The 26,563-nt window shown below is 46.2% G+C and overlaps 1 protein-coding gene across 2 annotated transcripts; it reads right to left on the bottom strand.

The window, feature by feature from the left end:
• Positions 1 to 3,429: 3,429 nt before the first annotated feature.
• Positions 3,430 to 21,767, bottom strand: LOC135508555 (ribose-5-phosphate isomerase-like). Of its 2 annotated transcripts, XM_064928824.1 has the most exons (9): positions 21,412 to 21,753; positions 11,190 to 11,250; positions 11,026 to 11,081; positions 10,861 to 10,920; positions 10,628 to 10,692; positions 10,215 to 10,283; positions 7,621 to 7,762; positions 5,664 to 5,763; positions 3,430 to 5,360 (listed from the first exon to the last, which is right to left on the bottom strand). In XM_064928824.1, the coding sequence occupies exons 1-9, from the start codon at positions 21,613 to 21,615 to the stop codon at positions 5,263 to 5,265; spliced, it is 855 nt and encodes a 284-aa protein (XP_064784896.1). In that variant the 5' UTR covers positions 21,616 to 21,753; the 3' UTR covers positions 3,430 to 5,262. The 2 variants fall into 2 exon arrangements, with proteins under 2 accessions (XP_064784896.1, XP_064784897.1); XM_064928825.1 differs by lacking the exons at positions 3,430 to 5,360; positions 5,664 to 5,763; positions 7,621 to 7,762 and adding an exon at positions 7,771 to 8,497 and having other exon boundaries at positions 21,412 to 21,767.
• Between the last annotated feature and the right edge of the window lie 4,796 nt (positions 21,768 to 26,563).

Here is a 26,563-nt window from a genome sequence, read left to right as displayed (position 1 = left end):
CCTAACAGGACTGACCACCTGCACCTATTCTAACCCTAACAGGACTGACCACCCGCACCTATTCTAACCCTAACGGGACTGACCACCTGCACCTATTCTAACCCTAACAGGACTGACCACCTGCTCTATTCTAACCCTAACAGGACTGACCACCCGCACTGATTCTAACCCTAACAGGACTGACCACCTGCTCTGATTCTAACAAAGGACTGACCACCCGCACTGATTCTAACAGGACTGACCACCTGCTCTGATTCTAACAGGACTGACCCCCTGCTCTGATTCTAACAGGACTGACCCCCTGCTTTGATTCTAGTAGGACTGACCCCCTGCTCTAATTCTAACCCTAACCGGACTGACCACCCGCACTGATTCTAACCCTAACAGGACTGACCCCCTGCTCTGATTCTAACAGGACTGACCCCCTGCTCTGATTCTAACAGGACTGACCACCTGCTTTGATTCTAGTAGGACTGACCCCCTGCTCTAATTCTAACCCTAACGGGACTGACCACCTGCTCTGATTCTAACCCTAACAGGACTGACCACCTGCTCTGATTCTAACCCTAACGGGACTGACCACCTGCACTGATTCTAACCCTAACAGGACTGACCACCTGCTCTGATTCTAACCCTAACAGGACTGACCACCTGCTCTGATTCTAACAGGACTGACCACCTGCACTGATTCTAACCCTAACAGGACTGACCACCTGCACCTATTCTAACCCTAACAGGACTGACCACCTGCACTGATTCTAACCCTAACAGGACTGACCACCTGCACCTATTCTAACCCTAACAGGACTGACCACCTGCACTGTTTCTAACCCTAACGGGACTGACCCCCTGCTCTGATTCTAACCCCAACAGGACTGACCACCTGCTCTGATTCTAACAGGACTGACCACCTGCACTGTTTCTAACCCTAACGGGACTGACCACCTGCACTGATTCTAACCCTAACGGGACTGACCCCCTGCTCTGATTCTAACCCCAACAGGACTGACCACCTGCACTGATTCTAACCCTAACAGGACTGACCACCTGCACTGATTCTAACCCTAACGGGACTGACCCCCTGCTCTGATTCTAACCCTAACAGGACTGACCACCTGCACTGATTCTAACAGGACTGACCACCTGCTCTGATTCTAACAGGACTGACCACCTGCTCTGATTCTAACCCCAACAGGACTGACCCCCTGCTCTGATTCTAACAGGACTGACCCCCTGCTCTGATTCTAACAGGACTGACCACCTGCTTTGATTCTAGTAGGACTGACCCCCTGCTCTAATTCTAACCCTAACGGGACTGACCACCTGCTCTGATTCTAACCCTAACAGGACTGACCACCTGCACCTATTCTAACCCTAACAGGACTGACCACCTGCACTGTTTCTAACCCTAACAGGACTGACCACCTGCACTGTTTCTAACCCTAACGGGACTGACCACCTGCACTGATTCTAACCCTAACGGGACTGACCCCCTGCTCTGATTCTAACCCCAACAGGACTGACCACCTGCACTGATTCTAACCCTAACAGGACTGACCACCTGCACTGATTCTAACCCTAACGGGACTGACCCCCTGCTCTGATTCTAACCCTAACAGGACTGACCACCTGCACTGATTCTAACCCTAACGGGACTGACCCCCTGCTCTGATTCTAACCCCAACAGGACTGACCACCTGCTCTGATTCTAACAGGACTGACCACCTGCACTGTTTCTAACCCTAACGGGACTGACCACCTGCACTGATTCTAACAGGACTGACCCCCTGCTCTGATTCTAACAGGACTGACCCCCTGCTCTGATTCTAACAGGACTGAACCCCTGCTCTAATTCTAACAGGACTGACCACCTGCTCTGATTCTAACTGGACTGACCCCCTGCTCTAATTCTAACCCTAACCGGACTGACCACCCGCACTGATTCTAACCCTAAACGGACTGACCACCCGCACCAATTCTAACCCTAACAGGAATGACCCCCTGCTTTGATTCTAGTAGGACTGACCCCCTGCTCCAATTCTAACCCTAACAGGACTGACCCCCTGCTCCAATTCTAACCCTAACAGGACTGACCACCTGCTCTGATTCTCACAGGACTGACCAACTGCCCTGATTCTGACAGGACTGACCACCTGCTCTGATTCTAACCCCAACAGGACTGACCACCTGCTCTGATTCTAACAGGACTGACCACCTGCTCTGATTCTAACCCCAACAGGACTGACCACCTGCTCTGATTCTAACAGGACTGACCACCTGCTCTGATTCTAACCCCAACAGGACTGACCACCTGCTCTGATTCTAACAGGACTGACCACCTGCTCTGATTCTAACAGGACTGAACCCCTGCTCTGATTCTAACAGGACTGAACCCCTGCTCTGATTCTAACAGGACTGACCACCCGCTCTAATTCTAACCCTAACCGGACTGACCACCCGCACCAATTCTAACCCTAACAGGACTGACCACCTGCTCTAATTCTAACCCTAACAGGACTGACCAACTGCCCTGATTCTGACAGGACTGACCACCTGCTCTGATTCTGACAGGACTGACCACCTGCTCTGATTCTAACAGGACTGACCACCTGCTCTGATTCTAACAGGACTGACCACCTGCTCTGATTCTAACAGGACTGACCACCTGCTCTGATTCTAACAGGACTGAACCCCTGCTTTGATTCTAACAGGACTGACCACCTGCTCTGATTCTAACCCTAACAGGACTGACCACCTGCTCTGATTCTAACCATAACAGGACTGACCACCTGCTCTGATTTGTGCGGTAGCAGAGAGAACAGTCTATGACTGGGGTGACTGGAGTCTCTGACAAATTTCAGGGCATTCCTCTGACACCACCTGCTGTAGAGATCCTGGATGGCAGGCAGCTTTTCCCCAGTGATGTACTGGGCCTTACGCACTACCATTTGTAGTGCCTTGCGGTCAGAGGCCGAGCAGTTGCCGTACCAGGCAGTGATACAACCAGTCAGGATGCTCTCGATGTTGCAGCTGTAGAACCTTTTGAGGATCTCAGGACCTATGCCAAATCTCTTTTCCCTCTTTTTCTGAGGGGGAAAAGGCTTTGTCGTGCCCTCTTCACGACTGTCTTTGTGTGTTTGGACCATTCAAGTTTGTTGTTGATGTGGACACCAATAAACTTGAAGCTCTCAACCTGCTCCACTACAGCCCCGTCGATGTGAATGGGGGCGTGCTCGGTCCTCCTTTTTCTGTAGTCCACAATCATCTCCTTTATCTTGATCACGTTGAGGGAAGAGGTTGTTGCTGCTACCAAACGGTTATTATGCTGTTCAGTTTAGAATGAAACGTTATCCTTGATTCCTGAGAATGGTCAAAATATTTTCTGCCAAAAACCTGTGGTAAACAAAATGTGAAATAATCTCCATGATATTCTAGATAAAAGAAACCGTAATGTTGGTTTCATCTTTAATACAACCCAGTACTTACAGCTTGAAGACAGCCAATTCATCACATTCATATAGTCATTGAAAGGTGTAGCTATGGTAGGTAGAGAGAGGTGTAGCTATGGTAGGTAGAGAGAGGTGTAGCTATGGTAGGTAGAGAGAGGTGTAGCTATGGTAGGTAGAGAGAGGTGTAGCTGGTGCTAAACTGCAACATCCTGCTAATTGACCCATAAAGGATCTACAATAGAAGAAGTGATGTTATTGGAGCCACACACAGACAGTCAGGACAGCCAGTAGGCTACAGATCAGGACATGCACGACCATTTAATAGTTACATTTGGTGCATTATAACCATGTTCAAGTGTTAAGTTGACGACACGACCCCCCCCCCTTTGAACACATCTTCCCCTGTACTGCTGTTTGGAAGCAGGCGGAGACTCAGGGAGCATTGAGTACACCAGGGCCTGGATTTTGAAAACCTTAAGAAATGTTTTGTAAATCCAGGCCCTGCAACTCTGGTATTAGGTAAGAAGAATGGCACAAGGCTGGCTTGAGCAACGAAAGGAAACGATGTGAGACAACTAGACAGAGACATGTCCTGAGAAACAGTGTGTGGGCCATCCTGCCGACTTCAACACGCATTGCTAGCTTGGCAGACCTGGGACCAGGCAACCAGAGGCAGACCTGGGACCAGGCAACCAGAGGCAGACCTGGGACCAGGCAAATGATCAACAACATGATGAGACAGTTCTCAGTACAAACAGAGACAGATGTTCAGGCTAGTGGTCAAAATGCCACCCTATTCCCTATTTTAATGCACTACATTTGACGAGGGCCCATTGGTTTCAGTGTGCTCCAACTGCACCAGGGTTCTCTGTTTATCTGAAGAGAATAGAAACCACTCAGGGAGTCCATGCAGGTTTTGCTACAGCCACAGTGAGTAAATACAGGCTACAAGTTTATAACTAGACCGACAGGGCTCTAATAGGGCACTGTGACCAGGACCCATAGGGCTCTAATAGGGCACTGTGACCAGGACCCATAGGGCTCTAATAGGGCACTGTGACCAGGACCCATAGGGCTCTAATAGGGCACTGTGACCAGGACCCATAGGGCTCTAATAGGGCTCTGTGACCAGGACCCATAGGGCTCTAATAGGGCTATGTGACCAGAACCCATAGGGCTCTAATAGGGCACTGTGACCAGGACCCATAGGGTTCTAATAGGGCACTGTGACCAGGACCCAGAGGGCTCTAATAGGGCACTGTGACCAGGACCCAGAGGGCTCTAATAGGGCACTGTGACCAGGACCCAGAGGGCTCTAATAGGGCACTGTGACCAGGACCCAGAGGGCTCTAATAGGGCACTGTGACCAGGACCCAGAGGGCTCTAATAGGGCACTGTGACCAGGACCCAGAGGGCTCTAATAGGGCACTGTGACCAGGACCCATAGGGCTCTAAATAGGGCACTGTGACCAGGACCAATAGGGCTCTAATAGGGCACTTTGACCAGGACCCATAGGGCTCTAATAGGGCACTTTGACCAGGACCCATAGGGCTCTGATCTAAAGTAGTGCACTATATAGAGAATAGGTGGCCATTTGGGATGCATGCATAATAAAATAGGGCACTGTGGTTGAGGCTGGTTGGATCCAGGTGGAGGTGGGGGGGTGCTGGTTGGTTCCAGGTGGAGGGGGGGTGCTGGTTGGTTCCAGGTGGAGGGGGGGGTGCTGGTTGGTTCCAGGTGGAGGGGGGGGTGCTGGTTGGTTCCAGGTGGAGGGGGGGGTGCTGGTTGGTTCCAGGTGGAGGGGGGCTCAGGTCAGTTGACTGGAGGGTCTCTGACCCCAACATTACCATCCTCCATCCCAAAGTACACCCGCTCTGCCATCCCCACAAACAGACCTGTCTCTACCACACCTAGGGGGGGAAGAGAAAGAGAGAAAGAGAAAGAAAGAGAGAGAGAGAGAGAGAGAGAGAATGTGAGGTCGGGGGGAGGGAGACAGACAAGGTGAGGGAGAGACAGACAAGGTGAGAGAGAGAGAGAGAGAGACAAGGTGAGGTCGGGGGGAGAGAGAGAGGCATGGTGAGGTCGGGGGGAGAGAGAGAGGGGCGAGATAGGAAGGAGAGAAACAGACAAACATTCATCCAGAACAAGTCACTGTCGGAGCAGGAACAGCAGCAGCCATTTCAGTGTGTGTGTGTGTGTGTGTGTGTGTGTACCTGGAATCATCTTGATAGCGATATTGACCTCCTTCCAGTTGTGAGTGTGTTCAAACTTCCAGTCCAGAATGAAGTTACTGTTGTCCGTTACCACCGGACCCTGAACAATCAAAATACTGGATCTCACTCACATATAAATGACCAATGAGAATGCTTTCCTCTCTGAAGAGGTCCAATCAAAACTCTTCCTGTCGTAAATGTCATGCTTTATGTGCTCTACACTGAAAGCCTGTTAATGACTTTCCACTCCATTAATACGCTTCTCTTCTTGTGATTTATTCAACTGTTAATTTACAATTTTATATTCACTATAATACACAACAAATTACCTGAATAAACCACAGTGCATTCGGAAAGTATTCAGACCCCTTGACTTGCGCCACATTGTTATATTACAGCGTTATTCTAAAAATGATTCAAGTTTTTTCCCCCTCAATCTACACACAATATCCCATAATGACAAAGCAAAATCAGGTTAGATTTTTGTAAATTTATTACAAATAAAAAGCTGAAATATAACATTAACATAAGTATTCAGACCCTTGACTCAGTACTATGGTAAAGCACCTTTGGCAGTGATTCCAGCCTCAAGTCTTCTTGGGTATGATGCTACAAGCTTGCTACACCTGTATTTGGTGAGTTTCTACCATTCTTCTCTGCAGATCCTCTCAAGCTCTGTCAGGTTGGATGGGGAGCGTCGCTGCACAGCTATTGTCAGGTCTCTTCAGAGATGTTCTATCATGTTCCAAGTAGCAGTTCTGGCTGGGCCACTCAAGGACATTGAGCCTTGTCCCGAAGCCACTCCTGCTGTGTATTGGCTGTGTGCTTAGGGTCATTGTCCTGTTGGAAGGTGAACCTTCACCCCAGTCTGAGGTCCTGAGTCCTCTGGAGCAGGTTTTCATCAAGGATCTCGCTGTACTCGCTGACTAGTCTCCCAGTCCCTGCCGATTAAAAACATCCCCACAGCATGATGCTACCACCACCATGCTTCGCCGTAGGGAGGATGCCAGGTTTCCTCCAGACGTGACCCTTGGCATTCAGTCCAAAGAGTTCAATCTTGCTTTCATCAGACCAGAGAATCTTGTTTCTCATGGTCTGAGGGTCCTTTAAGTGCCTTTTACTGAGGAGTTGCTTCCGTCTGGCCACTCTACCACAAAATGCCTGATTGGTGGAGAATTGCAGATGGGAGAAGCTTCCAGAAGGACAACCATCTCCACAGAAGAACCTTTGAGCTCTATCAGAGTGACCATCAGGTTCTTGATCACCTCCCTGACCAAGGCCCTTCTCCCCCGATTGCTGTGTGTTCTTGGGGACCTTCAATGCTGCAGACATTTTTTGCTACCCTTGCCCAGATCTGTGCCTCGACACAATCCTGTCTCGGAGCTCTACGAACAGTTCTTTCAACCTCATTACTTGGTTTTTGCTCTGACATTCACTGTCAACTGTGGGACCTTATATAGACAGGTGTGTGTCTTTCCAAATCATGTCCAATCCATAGAATTTACCACAGGTGGACTCCAATACAATTGTAGAAACATCTCAAGGATGATCAATAGAAACAGGATGCACCTGAGCTCTATTTAGTCTCATAGCAAAGGGTATGAATACTTATGTAAATAAGGTATCTGTTTCTGCTAACAATTCTAAAAACCTGTTTTCGCTTCGTCATTATGGGGTATTGTGTGTAAATTGATCAGAAAAAAATATTCAATCCATTTTAGAATACGGCTGTAAATTAACAAAATTTGGAAAAAGGGATCTCAATACTTTCCGAAGACAATGTATCGCGTTAGTTCTTCACAGCTTTACAACAGGAAGACTTGTATATATGATGACTCACAGCTTTACAACAGGAAGACTTGTATATATGGTGACTCACAGCTTTACAACAGGAAGACTTGTATATATAGTGACTCACAGCTTTACAACAGGAAGACTTGTATATATGGCGACTCACAGCTTTACTGACAGCCATGCGGAGTACTGCCTCCCCTCCAAAGCGCTTGGCTATCGTCCTGGAGACGGGGACGTAGGCCATAGGGATCACCTCAATAGGAACACCCTTCTTCCACTGCTGGCCCAGGACCGAGGAGTCCTTCCTGGGGGGGGGGGACACACACCCAGTTATTCAGGGCTCAACATTCAGGCACATTTTCCAGTGGAACACAGAGGTAAAGATCTGACAGAAATGTGGATGAGGCATAATTTGAACAGCAGGTGATTCTCTGTACTTCGTTGGCTGAGCAAGAGGCTTACACAGGGCTCATACAGACATTGTCAAGTCAAATTCAAGGGCTTTTTCAAGCACTTCATTGTAATTTAAGGACCTACATTTTACTTGTTGTAATAATCTATAGAAAATCTCCCCCCGCCCGCGGGGCAGCTAGTCAGTCTGACACAAACACACTAATGAAGTCTGTCCAGGACAACTCACAGCTTTAATCACTGCCAAAGATGATCCTACAAAGTATTGACTGAGGGGTGTGAATACTTATGTAAATTAGATATTTCATTTAAGAGGTTTGCAACGTTTTCACGGTCACTATTGTGTGTAGATGGGTGAGAAAATATATATTTTGAATTGAGGCTGTAATAACAAAAAGTGTAATAAGTCAAAGGGGGTGTGAATACTGTGACGTCACTATAGATATTATAACTTGGAACATCTTTCCTGGTGCTGTTGGTCTTCGGTGAGCTGATCCGCTCAACAACCAGCTGTCTAGGTCCGACCCGGTCAACAACCAGCTGTCTAGGTCCGACCCGGTCAACAATCAGCTGTCTAGGTCCGACCCGCTCAACAACCAGCTGTCTCGGTCCGACAGATCATGTGTAGGCTGTGTGTGAAGCGTGTCATAAAACAGAACGGTGATGAGGCATATATCTGGGGAAGCATCTAACATGTCTAGTGTTGAATAAAAAATACAAATAAAATATTTAAGAAATAATGGAATCAAATCAAATTTATGTATATAGCCCTTCGTACATCAGCTGATATCTCAAAGTGCTGTACAGAAACCCAGCCTAAAACCCCAAACAGCAAGCAATGCAGGTGTAGAAGCACGGTGGCTAGGAAAAACTCCCTAGAAAAGGCCAAAACTTAGGAAGAAACCTAGAGAGGAACCAGGCTATGAGGGATGGCCAGTCCTCTTCTGGCTGTGCCAGTTGGAGATTATAACAGAACATGGCCAAGATGTTCAAATGTTGGAATTGTTGAATAATGAATAAAGATGAAAAGCTGAAATATCTAGAGTCAATCAGTAGTCAACCCTTTATGGCACATGGAAATACCGCATAATAAGTTACATGGACTCACTGTGTGCCGTAATAGTGTTTAACTACCCCATACATACAATTACCTAAGGTTCCTCAGTCTAGCAGTGAATTTCAAACAGTTTCAACCACAAAGACCAGGGAGGCATCTGTTGGTAGATGGGTAAAAATTAAAGAGCAGACATTGGATATCCCTTTGAGCATAAATATTAATTACGCTCTGGATGGTGTATCAATACACCCAGTCACTACAAAGATACAGACGTCCTTCCTAACGCAATTGTCGGAGAGGAAGGAAGTCGCTCAGGGATTTCACCATGAGGCCAATGGTGACTTTAAAACAGTTACAGAGTTTAATGGCTGTGATGGGAGACAACTGAGGATGGAGCAACAGTGTAGTTACTCCACAATACGAACCTAAATGACAGAGTGAAAAGAAGGAAGCCCTTACAGAATAATCTCCCAAAACATGCATCCTGTTTGCAACAATGCACTAAAGTCACACTGCAAAAAATGTGGCAAAGAAATTAACTTTTTGTCCTGAATACAAAGGGTTGTTTGGGGAAAAACCAATACAACACAGTGGTGACTGCATCATGTTATGGGTATGCTTGTCATCGTTAAGGACTAGGGAGTTTTTTTTATTAAAAGGAAATGGAGCTCAGCACAGGCAAAATCCTAGAAGAAAAGCAGACTGAACCAGGTTTCCACCAGACACTGGGAGATTAATTCAACTTTCAGCAGGACAATAACCTAAAACACAAGGCCAAATCTACTCTGGAGTTGCTGACCAATAAGACAGTGAATCTACTTAGATCTATGGCAAGACCTGAAAATGGTTGTCTAGCAATGATCAATACCCAATTTGACAACACTTAAAGATGCCTCAACAAAGCATTGCCTCAAGGGTGTGAATACTTCTGCATTTCATTCAATACATTTGCTAAAATCCCCTTGTCATTAAGGGGTATTGTGTGTAGATCGGTGAGAAAACATTAATTCATTTGAAAATCAGGCTGTAACAACAAAATGTGGAGTAAGTCAAGGGGTGTGAATACTTTCTGAAGGCCCTGGCCTAGATTAAAAATAGCATTACGACAATATTATTTTCACTGGCCCAAGCGGGCCTCTGACGGGGATGAAGGACCTGGCCTGGAGGGTTCCCAGGCCTGCAGTGGAGTCCTCCAGGGTTTATTTATATATTTAACCTCTATTATACTTTAGCCAATCAAAGACCTCAACAAGTCTAGGCACTATGCAATTACAGGAGAACACACCCACCTGAAGTCAGCGATGACGATGAAGTGTTTGGCACAGCCGGCTACAATCTTCTCCTGAGTCAGACAGCCTCTAGGAGAGTGAGTGAGGGAGAGGAGGGGAGTGAGGGAGAGGAGGGGAGTGAGGGAGAGGAGGGGAGTGAGGGAGAGGAGGGGAGTGAGGGAGAGGGGAGACAAAGATAACTGGTGAGATGGTGATGTATGGAGCCTGGCATTGAGAGCAACAGGACAGTTGGCCGGGGAGAGCAACAGGACAGTTGGCCGGGGAGAGCAACAGGACAGTTGGCCGGGGAGAGCAACAGGACAGTTGGCCGGGGAGAGCAACAGGACTGTTGGCCGGGGAGAGCAACAGGACTGTTGGCCGGGGAGAGCAACAGGACAGCCTAGAACTGTGATCCGGTGAATATAGTGTCTTACCCTCCTCCTTTGATGAGTGTGAGAGCAGCATCCACCTCGTCTGCCCCATCGATGGCCACGTCCAGCTGGAAGGGGGTTAGAGGTCAGAGAGGTAGAACACAGTACTGCTGACAGTAACAGTCTACAGGACAAACTTCTGATTTAACACACTAACTCCACACGTTTCCTAAAGAATGTGTCAAACTTGAGGACATGTAACACATCGTTTAAAAAAAGTTGCTAACCAACAGTACCTCTGGGTGTCTATCCAGATCAGACAGGGTTAGACCATGCTGCAGAATCAACTGACGAGCCTGGAGGACAAGAGCAAACGTTGAGGGCCATCTGCCAGATTACAGTCGGCTCTCTTGAGATCCCTGTAGAATACATGACACACAGCCATCGTACCTCACACTCACCTGGAAGGAGGTGGGGACACACACTATGTTGAGTTTCTCCTGGCGAACTCTCTCCGCTAGAACAGGTCAGAGAGGTGATCACAATCAGCCCTTTGTGGATTAATAAAGTACAACACTCTCTTGTTCTACAATCAACCGGTAGGCTAGTATTATGGTCTCCTCACCTAGTCTGTCTACAGCATACACAATGGTGGATCCACTGCCCACTCCAACCACCTGGTTGTTCTGTGATGAAGGAAAGACAAGTAACAGCCAGTTCACATGATCATATAGCCAGAAGATACCGACCCACTGTTACGCTTGTTTACACTGAGCTGCACTGGGGTCAGAACGCCATCATGGTTACATTAAGACACTGTGGAACCGGAGAGAGATATGGGTTGGTAAACGTACCTCGATGCAGGGATATGGAACTGTACTCCAAATGTTATCTTTATCCTGACCGGTACAGCGAGAAGATTGTAAAACCCGCGGTGTCGCACAAAAACTGCCCCGAAAGATGTAGCAGAGGGAGGAGAGGCTCCAGCTTAATGGCCGTCGGGGGACAAGGAGAGTTTGGAAGCATTGAGCCACTCTGTTGGCGGGAGTAAAGTTGGTGAAAATGAATGGATGACAGTGAAGAACAGTAGAATGAAAAGGGCTAAAGTTGGAAATGAACAGCAGTTTATGGTTGGAGTGGGATTCACCAGCTACGATGTTTATTGGGTGATCTGTTCGCAGTCTCGAAGATGGTGAAAGACAAATGGTTCGAGTGACAAAGAGCCATATTCTGATTTAGTGACAGTTTATTAACAGTAAAACAAGATCTCAACGAAGGCTAAGACTTTCAGAGTAGGGCACCGGTCAAAAAGGCGTCATCTCTGGCGTCTCAGAGGCTCTGTGGTTTAGGGAGGGCAGGGGCAGTGGACGCACATCGCTTGGCACAAATGATAGAAAGGAAGTATGCCTGTCGGTTTAGTGTGGTTTGATGAAGTGGTTCTCCTGACATACACAACTTGGGTGTGTGAGATATGAGGTAATAGAGTATGTACACAAGCCGCTGCAGTGTTACATTGTAAAAGTTGACACGTTGACAAAGGAATAAATATGTATTAGCTGACAAGTCAGATGAGACATGTTGCTGTAATTGTGATGGGAATCACATTCCCGGAGTGCCCTGTATGGATGAAGAGGTCGCAGTAGCTAGGATCAGGGTCATCCAGCAGGTCTCCTATGTGGAGGCAGTGAAAATAGCTTGAGTACTTTACAGCCGAAATGTTAAAGAGAACTGAAGAGGTTCCCCCCTCCCAGGTTTCTGCGCCTGTGTAAAGGTCTGAATAGACATTTCAATCTGGCTGAAAGAATATTTTAAAAATGTAACTTTTGAATACTAATAGTACATTTGTTCACATTTCCCTAGTCTAGTATTGTTTAGCGTTAAAGCTGATCAGTTTTCCCCTCAGCCAGTAGGTGGCAGCATGCACCTCTAACGCTGTTTGCGGACTGCGATAATACCATAGAAAACTGCCCTTTTCGTCCTCATGCTAGCTAGCAGTAGCCATCTCAGCCATTTTGGAATGGCAGGGACAGCCATTCAGCTCCTTTGTTGTTCAAGGCAACGTGCCATTCCAAAATGGCTGCTGTGGCTACTGTTAGCTAGCATGAGGATGAAAAGGGCAGTTTCACAGGACAACTACCATTATTTCCGTCTTCGATGGAGCAGTGTGGATAGGAGGTCAAACTCGGTGTACAGTGGCACATCCCATCCCTGCATTGAGGTACGTTTTTCAACCCATATCTTGCGCCAAACCCGGTGCAGCTCAGTGTAAACGAGCATAACGGTACGGTCAGTATCTTCTGGCAATATGATAATACCACCATTTCCCATGACCATGGCACTATGAAATAACTATTTCGGTCATGTTTCCGGTCACCTTGTCTGATTAAAAGCAGTGGTTCGCGCTTTCAGTTTCACGCGAATGCTGCCATCAATCCACGGTTTCTGGTTAGGGAATGTTTTAATCGTTGCTATGGGAACGACATCGTCAACGCACGTTCTTCGCACACCGAATCAGCGTATTCGTTAATGTTGTTGTCTGACGCAATACGAAACATATCCCAGTCCACGTGATGGAAGCAGTCTGAGTGTGGAATCATGTTGGTTTTAGTTTCTGTCTGTAGGCAGGGATCAACAAAATGAGTCGTGGTCAGCTTTTCTGAAAGGAGGGCGGGGCAGGGCCTTATATGCGTCGGGGAAGTTAGAATAGCAATGATCCAAGGTTTTGCCAGCCCTGGTTGCGCAATCGATATGCTGATACAATTTAGGGAGTCTTGTTTTCAGATTAGCCTTGTTAAAATCCCCAGCTACAATGAATGCAGCCTCAGGATGTATCGATTCCAGTTTGCAAAGAATCAAATAAAGTTCGTTCAGAGCCATCGATGTGTCTGCTTGGGGGGGGAATATATACGGCTGTGATTATAATCGAAGAGAATTCCCTTGGTAGATAATGCGGTCGACATTTGATTGTGAGGAATTCTAAAGCAGGTGAACAGAAGGATTTGAGTTCCTGTATGTTTCTGTGATCACACCACGTCTCGTTAGCCGTAAGGCATACGCCCCCGCCCCTCTTCTTACCAGAAATATGTTTGTTTCTGTCGGCGCGATGCGTGGAGAAACCAGCTGGCTGCACCGACTCCGATAGTGTCTCTCCATTGAGCCATGTTTCCGTGAAGCAAAGAACGTTACAGTCTCTGATGTCCCTCTGGAATGCTAGCCTTGCTCGGATTTAAGTCAACCTTGTTGTCAAGAGACAGGACATTGGCGAGAAGTATACTAGGGAGTGGTGCACGATGTGCTCGTCTCCGGAGTCTGACCAGAAGACCGCTTCGTTTCCCTCTTGTACGAAGTCGTTGTTTTGGGTCGCCGGCTGGTATCCATTCCGTTGTCCTGGTTGAAAGGCAGAACACAGGATCCGCTTCGCGAAAGTCATATTCTTGGTCGTACTGATGGTGAGTTGATGCTGCTCTTATATTCAGTAGTTCTTCTCGACTGTATGCAATGAAACCTAAGATGACCTGGGGTACTAATGTAAGAAATAACACGTAAAAAACTGCATAGTTTCCTAGGAACGCGAAGCGAGGCGGCCATCTCTGTCGGCGCCGGAAGTAATTCAATGCAGCCCAAAGCGGGTGGTAAACTCCATCTAAGGCTAAATAACGGCACGAGACCGATAGTCGACAAGTACCGTAAGGGAAAGTTGAACTCTCTCTTCAAAGTTCTTTTCAAGAGGGCGTGAAACCGTTGGGGTAAAAATCTGACTTGTGTCTTTCAGGAAGTGTCGAAATCAGCCAGCTGGCTTATTATTATTTTTATACCAGCCATGGAAATACCTTGTACAGGACTATTCTTTAAAGAATTTGTAAGAAGTTGGGTGATTAATAAAAATAGATAGTGAGATAGAGAGTGGAATTAGGCAAGGTTGTCCTATCACAAATCTAGGTGAGGTGCCATGTTTCAGTTTGATAGTGCTGTTACCCTTTGTAGTGTCTTAATAGCCTCACAGAAAACAAATCCCAAATTTCTCAAGGGAGTGTCAGAGGAACCGACAGGTCTGCGTCAAATGCTTTACAAAAATCGCCCCATAATCATATGAAGCTATCCTGTTGTCAGGTCTGACTAGTTCCATCAATACCTGGGGATTTATTGTTCTTTAGATGTTTGATAGAGATGATTGAGTCTTCAACTATGATGCATCACATGGTTTAGATTCTATATCACTGATAAGAGTGTCTAGTTTGAGAAACAGGCGTATCAAGTCCTCAACTGGCAGCTACATTAAATAGTACCCACAAAACACCTGTCTCAATGTTAACAGTGGAGAGGCGATTCAGGGATGCTGGCCTCCTAGGCAGAGTTGCAAACAAGAAGCCTAATTTTTTTTTATTTTTTTTATTTTACTAGGCAAGAACAAATTCTTATTTTCAATGACGGCCTAGGAACATTGGGTTAACTGCCTGTTCAGGGGCAGAACGACAGATTTGTACCTTGTCAGCTCGGGGGTTTGAACTTGCAACCTTTCGGTTACTAGTCCAACGCTCTAACCACTAGGCTACCCTGCCGCCCCAAAGACTGGCCAATAAAAAGAAAAGATTAAGATGGGCAAAAGTACAGACACTGGACAGAGGATCTCTGCCTTGAAGGTCAGCATCCCAGAGTCGCCTCTTCACTGTTGACGTTGAGACAGGTGTTTTGTGCGAACTATTTAATGAAGCTGCCAGTTGAGGACTTGTGAGGCGTCGGTTCTCAAACTAGACACTAATGTACTTGTCCTCTTGCTCAGTTGTGCACCGGGGCCTCCCACACTTTCAATTCTGGCTAGAGCCAGTTTGCGAGGTCTGTGTAGTACACAGCATTGTACGAGATCTTCAGTTTCTCGCATGGAATAGCCTTCATTTCACAGAACAAGAATAGACTGACGAGTTTCAGAAGAAAGTCCTTTGTTTCTGGCCATTTTGAGCCTGTAATCGAACCCACAAATGCTGATACTCCAGATACTCAACTAGTCTAAAGGCGGACAGTTTTATTGCTTCTGTAAATCAGAACAGTTCAGCTGTACTAACATAATTGCAAAAGGGTTTTCCTACGATCAATTAGCCTTTTAAAATTATAAACTTGGATTAGCTAACACAACTTGCTGATAATGGACCTATGTAGATATTCCATAGTATAATGCGACTCACTGCCTATGAAGACTTCCATAAAATTCCATTAATTATTTAAAAAATTTAAAATCAGTTTCCAGCAACAATTTTCATTTACAACATTAACAATGTCTACACTGTATTTCTGATCAATTTGATGTTATTTTAAAATGGACAAAAGTGCTTTTCTTTCAAAAACAGAAATATACTTAAGTGACCGCAAACTTTTGAACGGTAGTGTATAGTTGAAGTCGGAAGTTTAAATGTATTTGGCTAAGGTGTATAAACTCAGTTTCACAATTCCTGACAGTTAATCCTAGTAAAAATTCCCTGTTTTAGGTCAGTTAGGATCACTATTTTAAGAATGTGAAATGTCAGAATAATAGTAGCGATAATTATTTATTTCAGCTTTTATTTCATTCATCACATTCCCAGTGGGCCAGAAGTTTACATACAAAATACAAATTGAGTGTATCATTGCCTTGAAATTGTTTAACTTGGGTCAAACGTTTTGGGTAGCCTTCCACAATAAGTTGGGTGAATTCTGACCCATTCCTCCTGACAGAGCTGGTGTAACTGAGTCAGGTTTGTAGGCCTTCTTGCTCGCACACGCTTTTTCAGATTGAGGTCAGGGCTTTGTGATGGCCACTCCAATACCTTGACTTTGATGTCCTTAAGCTATTTTGCCACAACTTTGGAAGTATGCTTGGGGTCATTGTCCATTTGGAAGACCCATTTGTGACCAAGCTTTTACTTCCCGACTGATGTCTTGAGATGTTGCTTCAATATATCTACAATTTTGCTCCCGCATGATGCCATCTGTTTTGTGAAGTGCACCAGTCCCTCCTGCAGCAAAGCACCCTACAACATGATGCTGCCTCCCCCATGCTTCACGGTTGGAATGGTGTTCTTCGGCTTGCAAGCCGCCCCCTTTCTTCTCCAAACATAACAATGGTCATTATGGCCAAACAGTTCTATTTTTGTTTCATCAGACCAGAGGACATTTCTCCAAAAAGTACAATCTTTGTCCCCATGTGCAAATCGTAGTCTGGCTTTTTTATGGCGGTTTTGGAGTAGTGGCTTCTTCCTTGCTGAACGGCCTTTCAGGTTATGTCGATATAGGACTCGTTTTACTGTGGATATAGATACTTTTGTACCCGTTTCCTCCACCATCTTCACAAGGTCCTTTGCTGTTGTTCTGGGATTGATTTGCACTTTTCGCACCAAAGTACGTTCATCTCTAGGAGACAGAACGCGTCTCCTTTCTGAGCGGTATGACGGCTGCATGGTCCCATGGTGTTTATACGTGCGTACTATTGTTTGTACAGATGAACATGGTACCTTCAGACATTTGGAAATTGCTCCCAAGGATGAACCAGACTTGGAGGTCTTTTTTTCCTGAGGTCTTGTCTGATTTATTTGGATTTTCCAATGATGTCAAGCAAAGAGGCACTGAGTTTGAAGGTAGGCCTTGAAATACATCCACGGGTGCACCTCCAATTGACGTCAATTAGCCTATCGGAAGCTTCTGAAGCCATGACATTTTCTGGAATTTTCCAAGTTGTTTAAAGGCACAGTCAACTTAGTGTATGTAAACTTCCTACTTGAACTGTATGTGTATTTATGTATATCCAGTTGATTTCATATTTTATATATATAAAATCCAGTTTATTTATTAACTCAAATCAGTTCCATCTTCTCCTCCCCGAGAGGCCAGCTGGTGACCTCTGAGAAAGGGAAGTTTCCTCTGCTCTTAGCCAGATTAAAACCACAAAAGGTATTTGACCACCTCAACTTTGAAAGAGCTCACAGTTCTTGCAATATGATTTTTCTTCACAAGCCATTTCCAAAAGTGTGAGAGCAGATCTTTAACCTCAAATTTCATTATTTAATAAGGAGCTATTTAGCTTCCAGTAGGATGCCCTACCAAGGTTAGTATCAGGGGTAAATATTTTGACATTAATGTAAATGGCCCTATGGTCTGAGGGGAGTACAACACACTATCAATACATTTCAATATAAGCCAAAAACGTATTCTGGACTGTCTGGAACCTGTTTTGTTACTCCAAGTGAATGATCTGTCAGCAGGAAACCTCTGTCTCCATATATCAGTAAGATCAAACTTTTCCATAAAAAGTATTAAACCCAAATCCTGATTGGTTGGCCTACCTGGGGGCCATCTATCAGTTGAATTATCTATAGTGATGTTAAAGTCCCCTCCTGGGGGCCATCTATCAGATGAATTATCTATAGTGATGTTAAAGTCCCCTCCTGGGGGCCATCTATCAGATGAATTATCTATAGTAATGTTAAAGTCCCCTCCTGAGGGCCATCTATCAGTTGAATTATCTATAGTGATGTTAAAGTCCCCTCCTGGGGGCCATCTATCAGTTGAAGTATCTATAGTCATGTTAAAGTCCCCTCCTGAGGGCCATCTATCAGATGAATTATCTATAGTGATGTTAAAGTCCCCTCCTGGGGGCCATCTATCAGTTGAATTATCTATAGTGATGTTAAAGTCCCCTCCTGGGGGCAATCTATCAGATGAATTATCTATAGTAATGTTAAAGTCCCCTCCTGAGGGCCATCTATCAGTTGAATTATCTATAGTGATGTTAAAGTCCCCTCCTGGGGGCCATCTATCAGTTGAAGTATCTATAGTCATGTTAAAGTCCCCTCCTGAGGGCCATCTATCAGATGAATTATCTATAGTGATGTTAAAGTCCCCTCCTATCAATAATAACCTGGGGGCCATCTATCAGTTGAATTATCTATAGTGATGTTAAAGTCCCCTCCTGAGGGCCATCTATCAGATGAATTATCTATAGTGATGTTAAAGTCCCCTCCTGAGGGCCATCTATCAGATGAATTATCTATAGTGATGTTAAAGTCCCCTCCTGGGGGCCATCTATCAGATGAATTATCTATAGTAATGTTAAAGTCCCCTCCTGAGGGCCATCTATCAGTTGAATTATCTATAGTGATGTTAAAGTCCCCTCCTGGGGGCCATCTATCAGATGAATTATCTATAGTGATGTTAAAGTCCCCTCCTGAGGGCCATCTATCAGTTGAATTATCTATAGTGATGTTAAAGTCCCCTCCTGGGGGCCATCTATCAGATGAATTATCTATAGTAATGTTAAAGTCCCCTCCTGAGGGCCATCTATCAGTTGAATTATCTATAGTGATGTTAAAGTCCCCTCCTGGGGGCCATCTATCAGATGAATTATCTATAGTAATGTTAAAGTCCCCTCCTGAGGGCCATCTATCAGATGAATTATCTATAGTGATGTTAAAGTCGCCTCCTATCAATAATAACAAATTGGTAAATTTAGATAATGAAGTATACGTTTCTCTACTGACTCGAGCAACTTATTCTCATGTTTACAGTAATAAGTGTAATGTCATTGTAACTAATCACAAGACAAATAAAGTGACCAAAGGGGTCACAGTCCAACTGGACTGGAATGTGGTGTTGCAATCGCCCACTTGGGTATATGTTCCTAAAACCCAACGAGGAGATGGGAGAGGTGGGACATGCAGCACGTCCAGTGTCACAAAATCAACACGTGGGCACCAGAGGTCTGGTCAGCCTGGTGCAAATGCTCCTGAGCAGTGTGGGTACAATGATTGAATAACATGTACACGAGCCTTGCAAAATAATTGTACACGTACGCGTTATTCCATCATTGCGTCAACGAGCATCTGTGTAGCCAGGTGCTAAAATAGAACTTGGTTCTATTTGTAACACTTGATGCCCTGCAAGTCTCGCCTCTCCACATTGGTTTTTAGGAACAAAAACATACGTGGGTGATTGCAACATGAACTGAGGTCCACACTCCAGTTGGTGGTGGTAATGCACCTTAAAGTTGGTTGCCAACTGCCATATAAAGTCCAAAGAAGAAGAAGCCTGTAGGAGGAGAGATTACTAGACACTAACTAGGTTTACCCTTTTATCTGTTGATGAACTGTCTGAGTAGAGGACCTTGTGCATTTCAGGTAAAATACCAACCCAATGTTTATATCCCAGGACAAATGAGCTAGCAACAGCAAAGTAGCGAATATAAATGTTTAATGCTTTTTGATCTGTCCCCAAATTAATATAGTTGGTTCAGAGTTTGTTTTGATATTTCAATTGTGCCCTGCCCTATGGGGCTCCCGATCACAGCCTGTTGTGATACAGCTCGGGATTGAACCAGGGTCTGTTGTGACGCCTCTATCACGAGGTGCAGTACATTAGACTGCTGCGCCACTCGGTAGCACATTAACTAGATGGTTGTGCAGCTTTGTTGTGGTCATGTTCACTTAACTGGCTGCCACTACAGTCAACCTGTCCGCCACTACAGTCTACCTGGCCGCCACTACAGTCTACCTGGCCGCCACTACAGTCTACCTGGCCGCCACTACAGTCTACCTGGCCGCCACTACAGTCTACCTGGCCGCCACTACAGTCTACCTGGCTGGCACAAAACATATCTGCGCCAACTAGCTACATACCGTGTCGAAGTCCAGGTATGTTTACTGCCCAACTACTGCCTAACGTTTCACTAGTACATTACATGATGCACTAGTGAGTCAACTAGGTACCTGGACACGGTATGTTAACTACCTAACTACTTCCTAACGTTTCACTAGTACATTACATGATGTACTAGTCAGTCAACTAGCTACCTGGACAGGGTATGTTTACTGTCTAACTACTTCCTAACGTTTCACTAGTACATTACATGATGTACTAGTCAGTCAACTAGCTACCTGGACACGGTATGTTTACTACCTAACTACTACCTAGAGTGGCTAAAGTGGCTGTTCCACTGGATGTCAGAAGATGAATTCACCAATTTGTAAGTCGCTCTGGATAAGAGCGTCTGCTAAATGACTTAAATGTAAATGTACCTAACGTTTCACTAGTACATTACATGATGTACTAGTCAGTCAACTAGCTACCTGGACACGGTATGTTTACTTCCTAACTACTTCCTAACGTTTCACTAGTACATTACATGATGTACTAGTCAGAAGATGAATTCACCAATTTGTAAGTCGCTCTGGATAAGAGCGTCTGCTAAATGACTTAAATGTAAATGTACCTAACGTTTCACTAGTACATTACATGATGTACTAGTCAGTCAACTAGCTACCTGGACACGGTATGTTTACTTCCTAACTACTTCCTAACGTTTCACTAGTACATTACATGATGTACTAGTCAGTCAACTAGCTACCTGGACACGGTATGTTTACTACCTAACTACTACCTAGAGTGGCTAAAGTGGCTGTTCCACTGGATGTCAGAAGATGAATTCACCAATTTGTAAGTCGCTCTGGATAAGAGCGTCTGCTAAATGACTTAAATGTAAATGTACCTAACGTTTCACTTGTACATTAAATGATGTACTAGTCAGTCAACTAGCTACCTGGACACGGTATGTTTACTTCCTAACGTTTCACTAGTACATTACATGATGTACTAGTCAGTCAACTAGCTACCTGGACACGGTATGTTTACTGTCTAACTACTACCTAACGTTTCACTAGTACATTACATGATGCACTCGTCAGTCAACTAGGTGTTTAGCATCAGCATGGCCCCCACATTAACACACCGAACTGAGCACGGTAGCTGACCTAGCTATCTGCTAAACAAAATACATGAACTGTCCCCATTGTTAGCTATATTAGTCAACACAATATCAGTTGTGTTACCTGAACATGATTATCCACCGCAGCATAGCCTGCTAGTTTCTTCGCTTCTTCCGCCATGCCGTGTCTGCTGCTGGGACTCCTAAAGAGAGACACGTGTTTCAGCTCCGGGGTGAACGGCGTCTGTTTCCTCCCTCCTGCTGAACGGTGGCCAGCTGACAGCAGGGTGGGACCGAGACACCTCTGGAGGAGCATAGCCCTGCCCATCGACGACACACAACCTCCTCCAAGGACTGACAAATGCACGATGTGCTGCAAAATAAACCTACTATGTTGTTGTTGCTGAGTCCTTATGCCGCTCGACCAACGCGTTAAACCCACTGAACTGTTGCTGTGTATATCTGTGTACATGTACCTTCCTCGATTAGTGCTGCGTTCAACATCCCAACATCCCCGAACGGTTTAAAACTGTTCATCAATTAAAGGGACAGTCTGTACGTTTTCCAGTCATTTGATAAATGATAAATGTCCCTTGATTTAGGCGTTTTGTTGTTATAGGTTAAAGTTGCACTATGCAGAAATCACCATTTCCCGGGTGCTAAAACTCTAATAGTTTGTCTAATTTCAGTTTATGGGTCAAAATAAGCAGGTATAGCGTAGATAATCATTATACCATCTAAACCGCTGTGAAATATATTTTCCATTACTCAAAATATTGTTGTTTCAGCTGTTTAAAGTTGGTGTACAAAACAGAAAGTACAAGTTGCTCAAACAAAAAAGTAAGAAGCATAGATATAGCACACATATATCAGATCCACCGCTTCTTAGACTTGCTTTCGAGTAGAATGATAGATCTATAGTTTATTTTTCTATGTGAAATAAGGACGATATTTTGTGTGGGCTTATGCTGGCGTGACGTTTTGATAGCCGTGTAAAATCTCTCTCCGACAAGGTGGCCGTTGAAAACAGTAATGTTCTCATCGAAAGTAGGCTAATTCTTAGAGCACTTCAAACATACATTTCATTAAAATCTAGTAATATTTGTGAAATTGTCACAGGACGCATTAGCTCCATTCTTTACATTATTGTAGTTTTAATTCATCTTCTGTCACCCCTTTTCGACATCTATCCACAGGGGTGCAACTAAGCTAATTTCTACTAAGGCTGTCCCCGACTAAAAAAAAACTTGTTCGTCCAAGAGTAGTCTTTTCTACATTGATTGACATTTTTAATTGTGATTTTTTTTTCATACATAGACACACCCTATGTGTTTGAATAAAATAAACTAGGCTATATGTAATGAACTTGTCTGATGCCTTAAGCATGGTGTTTGATTGAATAATCAAGACACACAAATGACTCAAGGGAGCCAGAGATCACGATAGCCTAACCAGAAGAAAGAAAACCCTGCTCCCGACCTTCCTCTTGCGGCTGCTGGACTTTGCCTATTCTGCCCTTAGGCTCCTGAAGTTGCCGGTATAGTGCTACACCAGTGGTCGGCAACCTTTTCCATTTGGAGTGCCAAGTTATCTTACCATTTCTACCAATTTGCATTCCAGTTATGATTTTCATATGCACATTTTACTGGAACAGTTTAATTTAATTTATAATAGTAATTGTATCTCAAAATCATTTCTGTGGTTAATCTACATTCTATCTAAATCTAAATTAAAATGATACAAATCTAAATGTAACTTTTATTGCCATTGCCAACTATGTAAAAATAGCCTACATAAAGCCAACACATAAAAACATTGCAGCCTGCAGGTAGACAATATCCTGAAATAAATATACTATAAATCATCACATTGGTTATGCATGGCCTGTCTGCAACCAACTGGAAACATTGTATCAACTATCAACTGGGTCACCTTAAACTTGCAAACTTGAAACATTGTATCAAATATTCTTCCCTCTCCAGTGACCTCGGGACAGACACAGATGTGGGCTGTTTGTGCTGTTTGGGATAAGAAGTAATCAGGTATTTTATGACGTTTCCACTGGATCAGAGCATGTCATATTCCCTCTGTGCCGAGTGGTTATTGAAAGGGAGAGAGCTGGAAATATTGTTCAAATACTTTGAGGAACAATTGTCATTCTCAATGGATTCTAAATAAAAGCAGACTTTGTTGCTGTTTGAGGTGAAGAAAAAATTACTTTGAGAAGCTTTGTTGCTGTTTGAGGTGAAGAAAAATTACTTTGAGAAGCTCCACAGTTCATTAGTGGTGGTGAGTTAAGACAATCAGAAATACTATCAGACATCCCCAAATAGGCACATTTATAGGCCTAAATTTGTGAGTAGGCCAAGTAGACTAGTCCTACTTCTATATGCGTAATCAGGTGAGTGACCTTACCCAATATTGACTGGAGCATTTCAAACAAAAGACTATCAATAAATTGACAAAACTCATAAATGGAATGAAATAAACCAAAACGTGTTTCTCATAAGTGTATGTTGTGAGTTCTGCAAAACGTGTTCAATCCGACAATGAGAATAACTGTAATAATAATATATTGAAACCATTAACAGAAATTACCGTAACCAAACAAACATTGCAGATTAGAAATTATGGGAATTAATGTAGGCTACTACTGGTGATACAGTGCATTCGGAAAGTAGATAGATGGCCCCCAGGAGGGGACTTTAATCTATCCCATGGCCTCCCCTTCCCCGTGGCCTCACCCTCCCCGTGGCCTCCCTCATGGCCTCCCGTGGCCTTCCCCCGGGCCTCCCAGCTGCCTCCCCGGGGCCTCCCCCTCCCCGTGGCCTCCCAGTGGCCTCCCCGCGGCCTCCCCATGGCCTCCTCAATGGATCAGTCTACAGAGACAGGTGCATATCAGACAGGTGTCTTGTGTGCCTTGAAAAAATATATATGTATATTTGCGACTGCTGGACAAAAAAAATCTCATGTTTTCAATACAGACCTCTTTTCTCATCACAGACTGGACTCCCCCTGACTGCCTGACCTCAGCACCATCACAGACTGGTCTCCCCCTGACTGACTGCCCTCAGCGCCATCACAGACTGGTCTCCCCCTGACTGACTGCCCTCAGCACCATCACAGACTGGTCTCCCCCTGACTGACTGCCCTCAGCACCATCACAGACTGGTCTCCCCCTGACTGCCCTCAGCACCATCACAGACTGGTCCCCCCCTGTCTGCCCTCAGCACCATCACAGACTGGTCTCCCCCTGACTGCCTGACCTCAGCACCATCACAGACTGGTCTCCCCCTGACTGCCCTCAGCACCATCACAGACTGGTCTCCCCCTGACTGCCTGACCTCAGCACCATCACAGACTGGTCTCCCCCTGACTGCCTGACCTCAGCACCATCACAGACTGGTCTCCCCCTGACTGCCCTCAGCACCATCACAGACTGGTCTCCCCCTGTCTGCCCTCAGCACCATCACAGACTGGTCTCCCCCTGACTGCCTGACCTCAGCACCATCACAGACTGGTCTCCCCCTGACTGCCCTCAGCACCATCACAGACTGGTCTCCCCCTGACTGCCCTCAGCACCATCACAGACTGGTCTCCCCCTGACTGCCTGACCTCAGCACCATCACAGACTGGTCTCCCCCTGACTGCCCTCAGCACCATCACAGACTGGTCCCCCCTGTCTGCCCTCAGCACCATCACAGACTGGTCTCCCCCTGACTGCCTGACCTCAGCACCATCACAGACTGGTCTCCCCCTGACTGCCCTCAGCACCATCACAGACTGGTCTCCCCCTGACTGCCTGCCCTCAGCACCATCACAGACTGGTCTCCCCCTGACTGCCTGACCTCAGCACCATCACAGACTGGTCTCCCCTGACTGCCCTCAGCACCATCACAGACTGGTCTCCCCCTGTCTGCCCTCAGCACCATCACAGACTGGTCTCCCCCTGACTGCCTGACCTCAGCACCATCACAGACTGGTCTCCCCCTGACTGCCCTCAGCACCATCACAGACTGGTCTCCCCTGACTGCCCTCAGCACCATCACAGACTGGTCTCCCCCTGACTGCCCTCAGCACCATCACAGACTGGTCTCCCCCTGACTGACTGCCCTCAGCACCATCACAGACTGGTCTCCCCCTGACTGCCTGACCTCAGCACCATCACAGACTGGTCTCCCCCTGACTGCCCTCAGCACCATCACAGACTGGTCTCCCCCTGTCTGCCCTCAGCACCATCACAGACTGGTCTCCCCCTGACTGACTGCCCTCAGCACCATCACAGACTGGTCTCCCCCTGACTGACTGCCCTCAGCACCATCACAGACTGGTCTCCCCCTGACTGACTGCCCTCAGCACCATCACAGACTGGTCTCCCCCTGACTGCCCTCAGCACCATCACAGACTGGTCTCCCCCTGACTGCCTGACCTCAGCACCATCACAGACTGGTCTCCCCCTGACTGCCCTCAGCACCATCACAGACTGGTCTCCCCCTGACTGCCTGACCTCAGCACCATCACAGACTGGTCTCCCCCTGTCTGCCCTCAGCACCATCACAGACTGGTCTCCCCCTGACTGCCCTCAGCACCATCACAGACTGGTCTCCCCCTGACTGACTGCCCTCAGCACCATCACAGACTGGTCTCCCCCTGACTGCCTGACCTCAGCACCATCACAGACTGGTCTCCCCCTGACTGCCTGACCTCAGCACCATCACAGACTGGTCTCCCCCTGACTGCCCTCAGCACCATCACAGACTGGTCTCCCCCTGTCTGCCCTCAGCACCATCACAGACTGGTCTCCCCCTGACTGACTGCCCTCAGCACCATCACAGACTGGTCTCCCCCTGACTGCCTGACCTCAGCACCATCACAGACTGGTCTCCCCCTGTCTGTCTGACCTCAGCACCATCACAGACTGGTCTCCCCCTGACTGCCTGCCCTCAGCACCATCACAGACTGGTCTCCCCCTGACTGACTGCCCTCAGCACCATCACAGACTGGTCTCCCCCTGACTGCCTGACCTCAGCACCATCACAGACTGGTCTCCCTCTGACTGCCTGCCCTCAGCACCATCACAGACTGGTCTCCCCCTGACTGCCTGCCCTCAGCACCATCACAGACTGGTCTCCCCCTGACTGCCTGACCTCAGCACCATCACAGACTGGTCTCCCCCTGACTGCCTGCCCTCAGCACCATCACAGACTGGTCTCCCCCTGACTGACTGCCCTCAGCACCATCACAGACTGGTCTCCCCCTGACTGACTGCCCTCAGC

This window comes from Oncorhynchus masou, chromosome 21 (assembly GCF_036934945.1).
Source record: "Oncorhynchus masou masou isolate Uvic2021 chromosome 21, UVic_Omas_1.1, whole genome shotgun sequence".
NCBI lineage: Eukaryota > Metazoa > Chordata > Actinopteri > Salmoniformes > Salmonidae > Oncorhynchus > Oncorhynchus masou.
This window is presented reverse-complemented; position numbering and strand designations above follow the sequence as displayed.